We start from the raw sequence: 16272 nt of genomic DNA on the forward strand, positions 1-16272 counted from the left end.
ACTTTCGTCTTTCTTCGGTTCACTTTCAGTCCATATTCTGTGCTCAGTACGCTGTTCATTCCGTTCATCACGTCGTGTAGCTCTTCTTCAGTTTTACTGAGTGTAGCAATGTCATCAGCAACAGCTTCACATTTTTTTTATGAGACACTGATTACAGACCCAAACTTTGTGGGGTCGAAATTGTACAGGTGCTCGAGGGTCCAAAACTGACTATTCTTAAATAAGAAACCATTTGTCTGAAACGAGGTACGGGGTGTTAGGAGGTATTGAATGTCGCTCCTGATATTTAACTCTCTTATGTTTTATAAAAAACAACCACAGCTTGCAACGTCTACTTTGGTGGCGCTATCTGTCACTCGTGACAGACTCCTGGTTGGATTTACCACTGTGTACAGGCAATGACTTATGTCGACGGTGGAGCATACTTGATGTGTCGTGTAGCGGTATGTAATGCGCAGAAAGCCAGAAGAATGCACAGATAAAAGATTAACAGCAGCTGAATAAATATTATTTGCTGGTGGAAAATGGAGACGAGGAGAGAACGAAGTGACTCGAATGCATTTCAGGAAGACGTCTGGTCCACCACGCTAGCCGGTTGCGCTACCGCCACTGCTCGATGGCTGGCGGTGCCGTACGGCATTCAACAACTTCGTAAAATTTAGAACCTCGATTTCTGAAATACGTTTGAGAAGTGCAGCGTCCGAGACCATCACTTTTTTACATCTAAATATTTACTGCAGTACTGCCAAAGATGAGCATTGTAGGAGGCCTCTTGTGTATATGGCGACAAAAGTCCTGAAATAGCGATATGCAAATGTACAGATGTCGGTAGTGTCTCGTACACTAGGGGTAATAGGGCAGTGAATTGGCGCAGTTGTCATTTGTAATCAGGTGGTTTACACTACTGGCCATTAAAATTGCTACACCAAGAAGAAATGCAAATGATAAACGGGTATTCATTGGACAAATATATTATACTACAACAGACAAGTGATTACATATTCACGCAATTTGGGTGCATTGATCCTGAGAAATCAGTACTCAGAACAACCACCTCTGGCCGTAATAACGGTCTTGATACGCCAGGTCATTGAGTCAAACAGAGCTTGGATGGCGTGTACAGGTACAGCTGCCCATGCAGCTTCAACACGATACCACAGTCCATCAAGAGTAGTGACTGGCGTATTGTGACGAGCCAGTTGCTCGGCCACCATTGACCAGACGTTTTCAGTTGGTGAGAGACCTGGAGAATGTGCTGGCCAGGGTAGCAGTCGTACAGGACCTGCAACATGCGGTCGTGCATTATCCTGCTGAAAAGTAGGGTTTCGCAGGGACAGAATGAAGGGTAGAGCCACTGGCCGTAACACATCTGATATGTAACGTCCACTGTTCAAAGTGCCGTCAATGCGAACAAGAGGTGACCGAGACGTGTAGCCAATGGCACCCTATACCATCGCGCCGGGTGATACGCCAGTATGGCGATGACGAATACACGCTTCCAATGTGCGTTGACCGCGATGTCGCCAAACGTGGATGCGACCATCATGATGCTGTAAACAGAACCTGGATTCATCCGAAACCATGACGTTTTGCCATTCGTGCACCGAGCTTCGTCGTTGAGAACACTATTGCAGGCGCTCCTGTCTGTGATGCAGCGTCAAGGGTAACCGCAGCCATGGTCTCCGAGCTGATAGTCCATGCTGCTGCAAACGTCGTCGAACTATTCGTGCAGATGGTTGCCTTACAAACGTCCCCATCTGTTGACTCAGGGATCGAGACGTGGCTGCACGATCCGTTACAGCCATGCGGAGAAGATGGCTGTCATCTCAACTGCTAGTGCTACGAGGCCGTTGGGATCCAGCACGGCGTTCCGTATTACCCTCCTGAACCCACCGATTCCATATTCTGCTAACAATCATTGGATCTCCATCAACGCGAGCAGCAATGTCGCAATACGGTAAACCGCAATCGCAATAGGCTACAATCCGACCTTTATCAAAGGCGGAAACGTGATGGTACGCATTTCTCCTCCTTACACGAGGCATCACAACAACGTTTCGCCGCGCGGGACTAGCCGAGCGGTCTAAGGCGCTGCAGTGATGGACTGTGCGGATGGTCCCGGCTTAGGTTCGACTCCTCACTCGGACATGGGTGTGTGTTTGTCCTTAGGATAATTTAGGTTAAGTAGTGTGTAAGCTTAGGGACTGATGACGTTAGCAGTTAAGTCCCATAAGATTTCACACACATTTGAACATTTTTGAACAACAACGTTTCACCAGACAACGCCGGTCAACTGCTGTTTGTGTATCTGAAATCGGTTGGAAACGTTCCTCATGTCAGCACGTTGTAGGTGTCGCCACCGGCGCCAACCTTGTGTGAGTTCTCTGAAAAGCTAATCATTTGCATATCACAGAATCTTCTTCCTGTCGGTTATTTTTCGCGTCTGTAGCTCGTCATCTTTGTGGTGTAGCAATTTTAATAGCTAGTAATGTATTTTCGAGTAGGTCCACAGTCTCAAGAGTGTGTCGAGAATATCAAATTTTACGCATTACCTCTCACCGCGGAGAAAGCCGTGGCTTTCACTTAAGGGGCTCCGGAACGCCCTATACTTGCAATGTTAAAATAACGCTTATAAATTACATCTTTCCTCACAAAGTATTTGAGGTAGGAAGTTGAACTTTTTACAGATTATTTATTGGAATGTGGGCTACAACTTAACACAGGGATTTTACAAAATTTTAGTTCAGTTATTAAAGATGATTTTTTTTCAATTGTAATGAAAATTCACAACATTTTTTTGCAATTTTTTATTTATATATTCAAAAACATATAGTTTTTTGGAAAAAGGCTGTGTTAAATTATGCAGAAGGTACTGTGTAACATTTACTGAAAGTTTGAAACAAATATGTTTGGAAGATCCTTAGAAAACATGTAATTAGTATGAGAAAATAAAAGTTTTGGGAATCGAGCGACAAAGATTGGATTAACTTTTTAGTGGATTCCAGGTCCATAGGATGGATTATCTTCATCATCTGCAAACTCCTCCTCCAGCTTCCTCTTGTTCCTCCTCCTGTTTACTCTTGCTTGTATTTCTAAACTCTTTACAGCCCTGTCTGCAGCCCGAAGGCGTTCCTTGTCTAAAGCAAGCATCGCTCGTACCATGTTAGAACCTATCTTCATTCCCATATTTCTAAATACCTTGCACCTTACAATGTTGCCATCACTGAAAGTCGCAACAGCATCATACACACCAAAGTGAAGTGTTTCTATTCCAACAAATACAGTCTTGGGGATTCTGGACCATATAACACTATTTACACTTTCATTGGGGTTTTGAGTTTTTCCGTGAATACACTTTTTCAACAGTTCAGGTGCTGCTAAGTCTCTGAAATTAGGTTTTATCACCTCCATTATTGCATGAGGCAGACTATGCTTATGAGTGTACGCTTCACCAGTTAGCAATCCTTTGTTATATTTACACCAACTGTCTTCTTCTTTGGGACACAAGCTATGTTGGGGATTTCCAACGGTTGAAGAAGTATGAAAAAAAAAAGAGCCCAAACAGCCTTCTTCATTTCGTCGACACTTTGTGTATTTTGCCTAATAGCCATTCCATAATAGTTCTGTATTTTGTCAATTACACTGTCAGTTAACCTTCCCTTCCCATCCAACCCTTTACCATCACTGAGTTTTTGTTTTTTGTACGAAGCTTTCAGTCGCCGAAGTCTTGTTCCCATTCGCTTCTGTACGTGTGCAATACACTCAAATTTCTGGACTACATCATCACCATAGGGCTTCAGTCCTTGAACATGTTTGAAACTTTTAGAATCACCGTCACCAAGGTAATTAACATATCGCACAGCGCCACAGTGGGTCACGCCCATGTAGAACACATTTCAAAAAAAAATTTAAAAATAGTTGTAGTCTTCGGAATTGAATAAATTATATATCTATTAAAAGGTAATAGTCTGCAGATCCAGAAAACGCAAAAAAGTAAAAATTGAACTTTTCATGATTTTGAGCCTTTCCGGAGCCCCTTAACGACCGAGAGCAGCGCCTTTTGCATTGAGTCGACAGTGCTAAGAGACAAGCAACACTGCGTGAAGTAACCGCGTAAGTCATTGTGGGACTGCGACTAACACATGCGTTGGGACAGTGCGACGAAATCTGGCCTTACCGGGCTATGGCAGCGAGCGAGGGCCTTTGCTATGGGTACGACATTGTCTACAGCGCCTCTCCTGGGGCCGTGACCGTATTGGATGGACCCCAGACGACTGGAAAACCGTTTCCTGGAGAGAGCTGGTTGTAAGACTCCACGAAGCCATGGACTCCGGTTGTGAACAAGGTGCTGTGCAAGCTGGCGGTGGGTTCAAAAATGGCTCAAATGGCTCTGAGCACTATGGGACTCAACTTCTGAGGTCATTAGTCCCCTAGAACTTAGAACTCCTGAAACCTAACTAACCTAAGGACATCACAAACATCCATGCCCGAGGCAGGATTCGAACCTGCGACCCTAGCGGTCTTGCGGTTCCAGACTGCAGCGCCTTTAACCGTATGGCCACTTCGGCCGGCTGGCGGTGGGACCATAATGGTGTGGATTGCTTTCACACGGAAGGGATGGATCCTGTGATCAATCTGAACCGCTCATTGACTGAAAACGGTAATTTTTCACCACTTGGATACCGTTTGCAGCCATTCATTGATAGATTTTTTTTTTTATGACAATGCGCCATGTCACTGCACCACAACTATTCGCGATTGGTTTGAAGAACATTCTGGATAATTCGTACGAATTATTGAGCACCCACATCACCCGACATTAATCCCATAGAACATGTGTGGGACATAATCGAGAGGTCAGTTCCTGAAGGAGGCAGCGTCGCTCAGTATTTCTCCAGTGTACTTCCAGCGACTTGTTGAGTCAATGCCACGTTAAGGTGCTCCTCTACGCCGAGCAAAAGGAGCTCCGACGATTTCGGTAAACGCATGAGACCTCTTCTGAGTATAAATTTCTTGTAACCAATGCACTTCTGCATATTAGTCTAGCCTTGGCACCCTCGCATTGACGATGGGAACAGAAATCGCTTCGCAATTGCATACTATAGGGTCTAAGCCGACGTTTCTATGGCACTGAGGCGATTACAGTATTGAACTCAGTGTATTGCAGTGTAATTCGGAATCTTGAATCAGAAAATTTGTGACCCAGCAATGTAGAATGTTGTAGGAGACCAGTAGCATATGCTTTTTCCGGATGAACATATGTCGGTGCGTCTGATCGCCAGATGGAGTATGTTGAATAATTTTCTTTTTTAAAATTTGTTTTTTTTCTTTTTATTGAGATATTCTGTGTTTGCCTCAAATATCATAATGCTTAGTTATGGTAACACATTTGAAGTTATGTTAAGATATTATGTGCTGTATTCATGCCAATTCATGTCCAACATCTGGTTTGTTCTTGTACCTACACTCATACTCATATATTTTTTTAAAATCTTATGGGACTTATCTGCTTAGGTCATCAGTCCCTTCGCTTACACACTACTCAAGCTAAATTATCCTAAGGACAAACACACACACCCGTGCCCGAGAGAGGACTCGAACCTCCGCCGGGACCAGCCGCACAGTCCATGACTGCAGCGCCGAAGACCGCTCGGCTAATCCCGCGCGGCATACTCATAAATTAAGGATAATGCTGATACATGGTGAAACAACGCTCTGGTGGGCGGCTTGAGGCTTTAAATGACCTCGGGGTATGACCATGCGGTGCATTTGACCTGCGGTCGTCGCACGGTGGCGCTGGCAGCAGTCCACACACGCAAAGGTGTGTTGGTGCATGTCAGAGTACGGTGCAGCGAGTAAGTGTGCACACCTTTTCAGACGTGCTAATGGTGACTTTGTGTTGAAAATGGCTCAAAGAACAGATTTTGATGACGTTATAGGAGTGGAATACTAGGGCGACTGGAGGCTGGTCAAACGCAGCAGGTCGTAGCAAGGGCTCTCCGTGTGGCACAAAGTATGACCTCAAGATTATGACACCGAGCGAGGTGGCGCAGTGGCTAGACACGGGAGGACGACGGATCAATCCCGCGTCCGGCCACTCTGATTCAGGTTTTCCGTGATTTCCCTAAATCACTCCAGGCAAACGCCGGGATGGTTCCTTTGAAAGGGCACGGCCGACTTCCTAATCCGATGAGACCGGTGACCTCGCTGTCTGGTCTCCTTCCCCGAACAGCCCAACCCAACAGTATTCTTGTGTTCCAGGGGCAGCCGTCGCTGGAGCGGCGTGCTGGGAGTGCTGCGAGCGGCGGCCAAGGCCCGCGAGGCGACTGGAGCTGGAAGGCTGGTGGCCATCCCGCTGGACGTGACCAGGGAGGACCTGCTGCACGAGGCGACCGACCTGGTGCGCGCCCACCTGCCCGCCGGCGAGGACGGTCAGTATTCGCCTCTACGGCAAACATGCGTCCATACATGTCGACAACGTTGTCTGTGGAGCACTTTGATTGAAACAACAGTCGAGACCGCGGTAGCATTTCTTTATTATTACCGGTTTCGGCTTACGTTAAAGCTATCCTCAGTCCTGCAAGGGTAGGAACAGTAATGTTACAAACAGTACTAGGCTGAATACTGTGATAAACCTTTAACATTACTTTTATGTTTTTGCCTTCCTTAAAGGCAAAGAGAAAAGATGAAACGGTAGCCCATCATAGAACCTATGCCTACAGTCAGCTATTTTTGATTCTCAGTTGTTAAAAAAGAGAGGAGTTTTTCTTGTACCAGTAGGAGGAAGGAAGGATTCGCACTCAGCTAGTGAATGAGTGAGAAGCACGCCATTTTTAGCGGGTAATTGTAGACCGCCATATTGGGGTCGCTATGAGTAAGCGAGGAGTATGTATTTCTTATGTGCACCGTTTAGAAAAATACAGTATAGTTTTATTAACGGAAAGGTCGTGTCAGTTGTTATTTCAAATAGTACAATAATTACAAGAACTGAAGCCCACCTGTGTACTTTGGAAAATTACGAAGATCCGATAAGCTTAATGGGAACACGGTCAAGACTTCGAAGGTGAACACGGCGACCAAACGTAGCATTGTAAAGAATCGTAAGCACAAATCTACAGCGGAGAAAGAAACTACTTCACCCTGTAAAATAATATGAACTAATACGAACTTATTTCCAGGCATAGCTCAGCTTATTGTGCTTGTCATTCATGCTGAAAAATTAATCTCATTAATTCAATACATCTTAAAAAGCCACGCATTTCAACATTTTATTATCATCTATTCCATTATTTTATTATATTATAAAGTGGCGACCGTGACAGGACTATAAGGGAGGAACAGGAGAAGGTAGTAGCAACAGACGAAACGAACTACGTAAAAATCTGGACGTTTAATGGAGGTTTAGAGGATTTTTTGGATAGACATAAAAAAAATAATGTCGGAAATAAGTCTCTTTATTTAGGGAGACAGTATAATACGGCGCTGCGGTCGGCAATGTGTATACAAGAACACAAGTTTCCGGCGCAGTTGTCAGATCGGTTGCTGCTGCCACAAGGAATGTGAGTTTGAACGTGGTGTTACAGTCCGCGAACGAACGACACGAGACAGCATCTCCGAGGTAGCGATGAAGTGGGGATTTTCCCGTAGGCCATTTCACGAGAGTACCGTAAACATCAGCAATCCGGTAAAACATCAAATCTCTGACGTCGCTGCGGCCGGAAAAAATCCTGCAAGAACGGGACCAACGACCACTCAATAGAATCGTTCAACGTGACAGAAGCGCACCACATCCACAAATTGCTACAGATTTCAGTGCTGGGCCATCAACAAGTTTCAACGTGCGAACCATTCAACGAAACATCACCGATATGGCTTTTCGGAGCTAAAGGCCCACTCGTGTACTCTTCATGACTGCACGACACAAAGCTTTACGCCTCCCTGAGCCCTCCAACAACGACATTGGATGCCGGCTGCGGTGGTCTAGCGGTTCTAGGCGCTCAGTCCGGACCCGCGCGACCACTAAGGTCGCAGGTTCGAATCCTGCCTCGGGCATGGATGTGTGTGATGTCCTTAGGTTAGTTAGGTTTAAGTAGTTCTAAGTTCTAGGGGACTTATGACCACAGATGTTGAGTCCCATAGTGCTCAGAGCCATTTGAACCATTTGAACGACATTGGATTGTTGATGACTGGGAATATGTTGCGTCGTCGGACGAGTCTCGTTTCAATCGAGCCCATGGACGTGTACAAGAAACGACACAACCTCATGAATCCATGGAGATCTCTTCTCAACAGCACGTTGCAAGGCATCCTAGATAAGCTCAATAATGTTCATGTCTGAGGAGTTTGGTGGTCAGCGGAAGTGTTTAAACTCAGAAGACACTCACTCTGTAGCAATTTTCGACCTGTGGGATGTCGCATTGTCCTGCTAGAATTGCCCGTCGGAATGCACAGTGGACATGAATGGATGCACGTGATCAGACAGGATGCCTACGTACGTGTCACCTGTCAGAGTCGTATCCAGACGTATCAGGTGTCTCACATCACTCCACCATTACAGAGCCTCCACCAGCTTGAACAGTCCCTTGCTAACATGCAGGGTCCATGGATTCATGACGTTGTCTTCATAGCAGTATACGTCCATCCGCTCGATACAATATGAAAGGAGACTCCTCCGACCAGGCAATATGTTTCTAGTCATCAACTGTCCAATGTCGGTGTTGGCGAACCCAGGCGAGACGAAAAGCTTTGTGTCGTCCAATCATCAAGGGTACAGGAGTGGGTCTTAGGTTTCGAAAGTCCATATCGATGATGTTTCGTTGAATGGTTCGCATGCTGACACTTGTCGATGACGCAGCATTGAAATCTGCAGCAATTTGCAGAAGGTTTGCACTTCTGTCACGTTGAACGATTCTCTTCAGTCGTCATGTGCCCCGTTCGTGCAGCATGTTTTTTTCTGGTCGCAGCGATGTCGGAGATTTGACACTTTATCCGATTCCTGATATGCACGGGACACTCTTGGAATGGTCGTACGGGAAAATCCCCACTTAATCGCTACCTCGGAGATGCTGTGTCCCATCTTTCGTGCGCCGACTACAACACCACGTTCAAACTCACTCACATCTTGAAAGCCTGCCGTTAAAGCAACAGTAACCGGTCTAACAACTGCGCCAGACACTAGTTGTCTTATACAGGCGTTGCCGTCCGCAGCGCCGTATTCTGGCTGTTTACGTATCTCTGCATTTGAATACGCATGCCTATACAAGTTTGGTAGGAACTTCAGTGTATATACTTCTCTGGTTTCTTAGTTGCCACTTCGGCCATTACGTTACCATGACAACGGCGTCCCTTTGAGTACAAGCTTCTTTGATTTCATGGCGTTGCCTAGAAAACGGCATCGTTTTGAATTCTTACCATGGGGTACTCACTAGTACATATACAACCACTGTATATAATTTAATCTTTGTATCCTTTACTGTAATTTTACCTGCTATTACATCTATATGTAATATCATTATGTGCATATAATTACTGCTAGTTTATTCGTTTATCAACAAAATAAGAACGATGTGTTTGTTACTAGATGACACTTCTTATTCTCTTGTTTCCTGTTTGTGTATTTTATTTTAACATAAATGACTCTTTCCTTACGGTTTACAATGTTTTAACATCTTATGTACTCGTACTTGGTTTACTAGAACTTACTTTGCAAATTTCGTGCGGCAACGACATTTCAATTCTTATGAAGCTGTTGCCGACGGAATTCATGGTCCACGCGGGAATTGCACACTATGTAACAAGTGACTCCACAGTCGTTAGTCGCAGAGTACGATCGTGGTATGGCGTGAAAAACCGAGGAGCCGTCAGCACCACAGGGGTGAACGCTACAGAATTTTCTCTGTTTTCTACTAACGCCGTATGCAGTAGTACTGTTTGTAACTTTGTTGTTTCTTCCCTTGCAGGCCCTAAAACCGCTGAGGATGGCTTTCACATAAGCCGAAACCGATAATAATAAACAAACGTTATTGCGATCTCGAATGTTGTTTTAATGAAATATACGTCCAATAGCCACTACTTTCAGTGCAACCTGTATACATCGTCATCTACGTCATTACTCTGCTATTCACAATAAAATGACTGGCAGAGGGTTCAAAAGAACCAGGTTCAAGCTGTCTCTCTACCCTTTCAGAGGAACCATCCCGTCATTTTTCTTAAGCAATTTAGGGAGATTAGGAAAACCGAATTCGGAATGGCCGGACGCGGGTTTGAACCGTCGTCCTCACGAATGCGAGTCCAGCGTGATAACCACTGCGCCATCTCACTCGGTTATGTAGAAGAAATCAGTCATATTTATACTGATGGGGGTAGCATGACCCAATTTGCTGCCGGCCAGAGTGGCCGAGCGGTTCTACGCGCTGCAGTCTGGAACCGCGCGACCGCTACGGTCGCAGGTTCGAATCCTGCCTCGGGCATGGATGTGTGTGATGTCCTTAGGTTAGTTAGGTTTAAGTAGTTCTAAGTTCTACGGGACTGATGACCTCAGAAGTTAAGTCCCATAGTGCTCAGAGCCATTTGAACCATTTTTGAACCTAATTTGTTGTAGGAACAAGGTTCAAAATGGTTCAAATGGCTCTGAGCACTATGGGACTTAACTTCTGAGGTCATCAGTCCCCTAGAACTTAGAACTACTTAAACCTAACTAACCTAAGGACATCACACACATCCATGCCCGAGGCAGGATTCGAACCTGCGACCGTAGCGGTCGCGCGGTTCCAGACTGCAGCGCGTAGAACCGCTCGGTCACCCCGGCCGGCTAGGAACAAGAAAGCGAGGAGGAAAACAAATTAGTTCTTTAAACAATCAATCTATTTTTTCTAAATTGCTTCACAAGTAAAATAGATATTTTCTCGAAATGAATCTATGAACCATTATTCATTTGATGATCAAATAAAAGACGAAATGTTTCTTTTAAAATCCAGCAAAAAGAATCTCCACAAAGAAATGCACATAGATGTAGCCAAAAGTACAATAAATGATCGTTTGCGCGAAGCTAACGTAGGTACAGATTAACCTGCTAACAAGTGGTGGATACTTCCAATTGAACAGAAGATTGCTAACAAACCGTGATCGTCTTTCCAGAATCTGTGCAGCTCGCAAACACAAGGTAAAAACCTCATCCAAAGTTTAAAGACACTGGAGAGTGACAAAAGTTGCGGAACTGTTCCCAGAAATCGTGAACTGTGCAGAGAAGAAACAACGCCAGCGCTAAAGTGGCGGTGCTCACTCGACCTCCTCAGAGCAAACTGCCAGGCTGGGACCAGCCGCCTCCCTCTCTCCAAGTGACCTCTCAGGCACCCCATCCTCGCACCGACTCCCAGACTGGTCCACGTTCCTCTCCGTTCCGAGAAAGCTACGGTTTAGAGGGAAGGATCTACGACTTTCACTACAGTCACGACCAAGAATTCATACACCACTGGCCATTAAAATTGCCACACCAAGAAGAAATGCAGATGATAAACGGGTATTCATTGGACAAATATAATATACTAGAACTGACATGTGATTACATTTTCACGCAATTTCGGTGCATAGATCCAGAGAAATCAGTACCCAGAACAACCACCCCTGGCCGTAATAACTGCCTACATACGCCTGGGCAGAGCTTGGATGGCGTGTACAGGTACAGCTGCCCATGCAGCTTCAACACGATACCACAGTTCATCAAGAGTAGTGACTGGCGTATTGTGACAAGCCAGTTGCTCGTCCACCATTGACCAGACGTTTTCAGTTGGTGAGAGATCTGGAGAATGTGCTGGCCAGGGCAGCAGTCGAACATTTTCTGTACACAGAAAGGCCCGTACAGGACCTGCAATATGCGGTCGTGCATTATCCTGCTGAAATGTAGGGTTTCGCATGGATCAAATGAAGGGTAGAGCCCCGGGTCGTAACACATCTGATATGTAACGTCCACTGTTCAAAGTGCCGTCAATGCGAACAAGAGGTGACCGACACGTGTGACCAATGGCACCCCATACCATCACGCCGGGTGATAGGCCAGTATGGCGATCACGAATACACGTTTCCAATGTACGTTCACCGCAATGTCGCCAAACATGGTTGTTACGATCATGATGCTGTAAGCAGAACCTGGATTCGTCCAAAAAATTAGGTTTTGCCATTCGTGCACCCAGGTTCGTCGTTGAGTACACCATCGCAGGCGCTCCTGTCTGTGATGCAGCGTCAAGGGTAACCGCAGCCATGATCTCGGAGCTGATAGTCCATGCTGCTGCAAACGTCGTCGAACTGTTCGTGCAGATGGTTGTTGTCTTGCAAACGTCGCCATCTGTTGACTCAGGGATCGAGACGTGGTTGCACGATCCGTTACAGCCATGCGGTTAAGATGCCTGTCATCTCGGCTCCTGGTGATACGAGGCCGTTGGGATCCAGCACGGCCCTTCGTTATGCCCTCCTGAACCCACCGATTCCATATTCTGCTAACAGTCATTGGATCTCGACCAACGCGAGCAGCAATATCGCGATACGATAAACCGCAATCGGGATAGGCTACAATCCGACCGTTATCAAAGTCTGAAACGCGATGGTACGCATTTCTCTTCCTTACACGAGGCATCACAACAACGTTTCACCAGGCAGTGCCGGTCAACTGCTGTTTGTGTATCAGGAATCGGTTGGAAACTTTCCTCATGTCAGCACCTTGTAGGTGTCTCCACCGGCGCCAACGTTGTGTGAATGCTCTGTAAAGCTTATAATTTGCATATCGCGATAAAAGATATTTATTTAAGTGGCGACTAGTTTCGGGCAAAAGTCCATTTTCAAACCAACACGTAAAGCAAGACTGTGACAACCACAATATATCTGTTAATAAAACCATATAAGATGGATTGCAATCGATATTGTATGGTTTTATTAACAGCTATGATGTGTTTGTAACATTCCTTTTTGACATAGTTGTTTGAAAATGGGGCTTCTTGCTGTCGGTTAAATTTCTCGTCTGTAGCACGTCATCTTCGTGGTGTAGCAATTTTAATGGCCAGTAACACCATATGCTGCGTCGCCACTCATTGGTTCGGAGATTTACGCTATAGCGCCTATGCCGATGATCCTTCTGATTGGCTGACATCATCCGGACAGTTAGATTCTGGAATTTTCCCACACTGAACACGGTACAATGTCGGTGTCGCGCATTTGCAACCACCGACAGGAAATGCAGAATCGTCACACCAAAAATGCTCAGTGGGGGCGCGTGCATCCCTTGGTATGACTTCCAAGACGTTCTGCCTCGCCAGCAGTCGATCGGCGAAAGCGATAGCCGTCCCATATTCGTAGTGCTGCAACAACCCCCGTCCGTTACTGTACTCCCTCAGGCCCACCTCAGCAAAGGGAAACTCGCGAATCTTACACCAGAAGCCACTAACGATGTATTTCCCTCATGCACACAGAAGAACATCACGCTGCCAATTTTACTTATTATCGCAAAGCGATATATGTGATGGTACTGTCAAAATAATGTATACAGGGTGATATTTTCCACTGTGTACAGACTGTATGAATTGATCGATGATGGTTCAGATGGCTCTGAGCACTATGGGACTTAACATCTTAGGTCATCAGTCCACTAGCCTTGTTGTTGTTGTGGTCTTCAGTCCTGAGACTGGTTTGATGCAGCTCTCCATGCTACTCTATGCTGTGCAAGCTTCTTCATCTCCCAGTACGTACTGCAACCTACATCCTTCAGAATCTGCTAAGTGTATTCATCTCTTGGTCTCCCCCTACGATTTTTACCCTCCACGCTGCCCTCCAATACTAAATTGGTGATCCCTTGATGCCTCAGAACATGTCCTACCAACCGATCCCTTCTTCTGGTCAAGTTGTGCCACAAACTTCTCTTCTCCCCAATCCTATTTAATACTTCCTCATTAGTTATATGATCTACCCATCTAATCTTCAGCATTCTTCTGTAGCACGACATTTCAAAAGCTTCTATTCTCTTCTTGTCCAAACTATTTACCGTCCATGTTTCACTTCCGTACATGGCTACACTCCATACAAATACTTTCAGAAATTACTTCCTGACACTTAAATCTATACTCGATGTTAACAAATTTCTCTTCTTCAGAAACGCTTTCCTTGCCATTGCCAGTCTACATTTTATATCGTCTCTACGTCGACCATCATCAGTTATTTTGCTCCCCAAATAGCAAAACTCCTGTGTCTCATTTCCTAATCTAATTGCCTCAGCATCACCCGACTTAATTCCACTACATTCGATTATCCTCGTTTTGCTTTTGTTGATGTTCATCTTATATCCTCCCTTCTAGATACCATCCATTCCGTTCAACTGCTCTTCCAAGTCCTTTGCTGTCTCTGACAGAATTACAATGTCATCGGCAAAACTCAAAGTTTTTATTTTTTCTCCATGGATTTTAATACCTACTCCGAAATTTTCTTTTGTTTCCTTTACTGCTTGCTCAATATACAGATTGAATAACATCGGGGAGAGGCTACAACCCTGTCTTACTCCCTTCCCCACCGCTGCTTCCCTTTCATGTGCCTCGACTCTTATAACTGCCATCTGGTTTCTGTACAAATTGTAAATAGCCTTTCGCTCCCTCTATTTTACCCGTTAGAACTACTTAAACCTAACTAGGCTAATGACATCACACACATCAATGCCCGAGGCAGGATTCGAACCTGCGACCGCAGCAGCAGCGCGATTCCGGACTGAAGCGCCTAGAACCCCTCGGCCACAAATGACCGGCGAATTGATCGTTAAGAAGATACGGAACAGAAAAGGTCTAATGTGTGGTTTCTGTGCTAGAGACTATTTATTCAGTCACACTTTGTTATAGAGTCTGCGGTCGAATACGCGGTGTACCATGCAGCCAGAGTGACAGTACGCGTGGTTTCCCCCTAGAGGGTGGAGCTGTCCCTCATACGTTGTGTGCTAGCGCCCTCTCCTGCCATAGCAGTTGGTAATTTCGTGTCCGATTCACTTCTCTTGCTGCCTCACCTTGTAGTGGATGTGGTACAGCGTTGTACACAATCGTTCCGTATTCGAACCGAGAGCTTGCCAACAGGGTTTTTACTTACGGAAAGGCAAATGGCAACGGACGGGAGGCAGCAGGAGACCTATTCCCACCGACAACAACCACAGCACTCAATGTTTGCGAAAGTGTTTCGCCGTTTGTCTGAGACAGCGTCGTTCCAGGAAATAGAAACCATGAAGGACTTAGTCCAAATGCTCGGACACCAGACTAGGAGGAAAATGTGGTTAACACTGTGGAAGGCGACTGCCGTGTGAGTACCAGGCAGTTGGCCCGCCAGTACAGGCTAACCGTGTGGAGCATTCTCTACGACAATTGTTACAACCCTTGTCGCTTACAGCGTGTGCAGGGCTTACTAACGACAGACTTCCCAGTCTGCCGGCCAGGGTGGCCGAGCGGTTCTAGGAGCTGCAGTCTGGAACCGCGCGACCGCTACGGTCGCAGGTTCGAATCCTACCTCGGGCATAGATGTGTATGATGTCCTTAGGTTAGTTAGGTTTAAGTAGTTCTGAGGTCATCAGTCCACTAGAACTTAGAAGTTAAGTCCCATAATCCTCAGAGCCATTTGAACCATTTTGAACTTCCCAGTCCGCACTTTTGTGACTGGTTTCCTCACCAGACAAACACGGTTCATGGACTTGTGTCGTCCATCCTGTTCACAGATGAGGCCACCTTTATGCGGAGTGGTATTTTTAAATTTGATAGCAGTCATCAGTGGGCCAGTATGCAGAACCCCATGGTATGGCGACAGCGAATCATCAGCATCGGCACAGCCGCAGTGTGTGGACCGGGATAATTGGTTACTGTATCTTGGGACCAGTCTTCCTTCCACGTCCCTTAACAGGCCGGAAATATCGGCGTTTCTTGGTTCAAATGGCTCTGAGCACTGTGGGACTAAACACGTGAGGTCATCAGTTCCCTAGAAGTTAGAACTACTTAAACCTAATTAACCTAAGGACATCACACACATCCATGCCCGAGGAAGGATTCGAACCTGCGACCGTAGCAGTCACGCGGTTCCAGACTGAAGCGCCTAGAACCGCTCGACCACTTCGGCCGGCCTCGGCGTTTCTTCCTGGTGACCTTGCTTCCCCTTCTGGAAGAAGTGCCACTGACGATTCGAAGGGTTATGTGGCTGGAACACGATGATGTTCCAGCCCACTTCGCCGTTAACGTCCAGACCCATCTCAATCGTGTCTTCCCTGGTCGA

General features: G+C 46.0%; 1 protein-coding gene across 1 annotated transcript in view; it reads left to right on the forward strand.

The window, feature by feature from the left end:
* LOC126106533 (uncharacterized) overlaps positions 1-16272 on the forward strand; it is a 439607-nt gene that overhangs the window by 362789 nt on the left and 60546 nt on the right. The window contains exon 6 of the mRNA XM_049912858.1: positions 6262-6431. Coding sequence (XP_049768815.1) covers positions 6262-6431 — 170 coding nt within the window. The remainder of the gene's footprint in view (positions 1-6261; positions 6432-16272) is intronic.

Source organism: Schistocerca cancellata, chromosome 10 (genome assembly GCF_023864275.1).
Source record: "Schistocerca cancellata isolate TAMUIC-IGC-003103 chromosome 10, iqSchCanc2.1, whole genome shotgun sequence".
Lineage (NCBI taxonomy): Eukaryota > Metazoa > Arthropoda > Insecta > Orthoptera > Acrididae > Schistocerca > Schistocerca cancellata.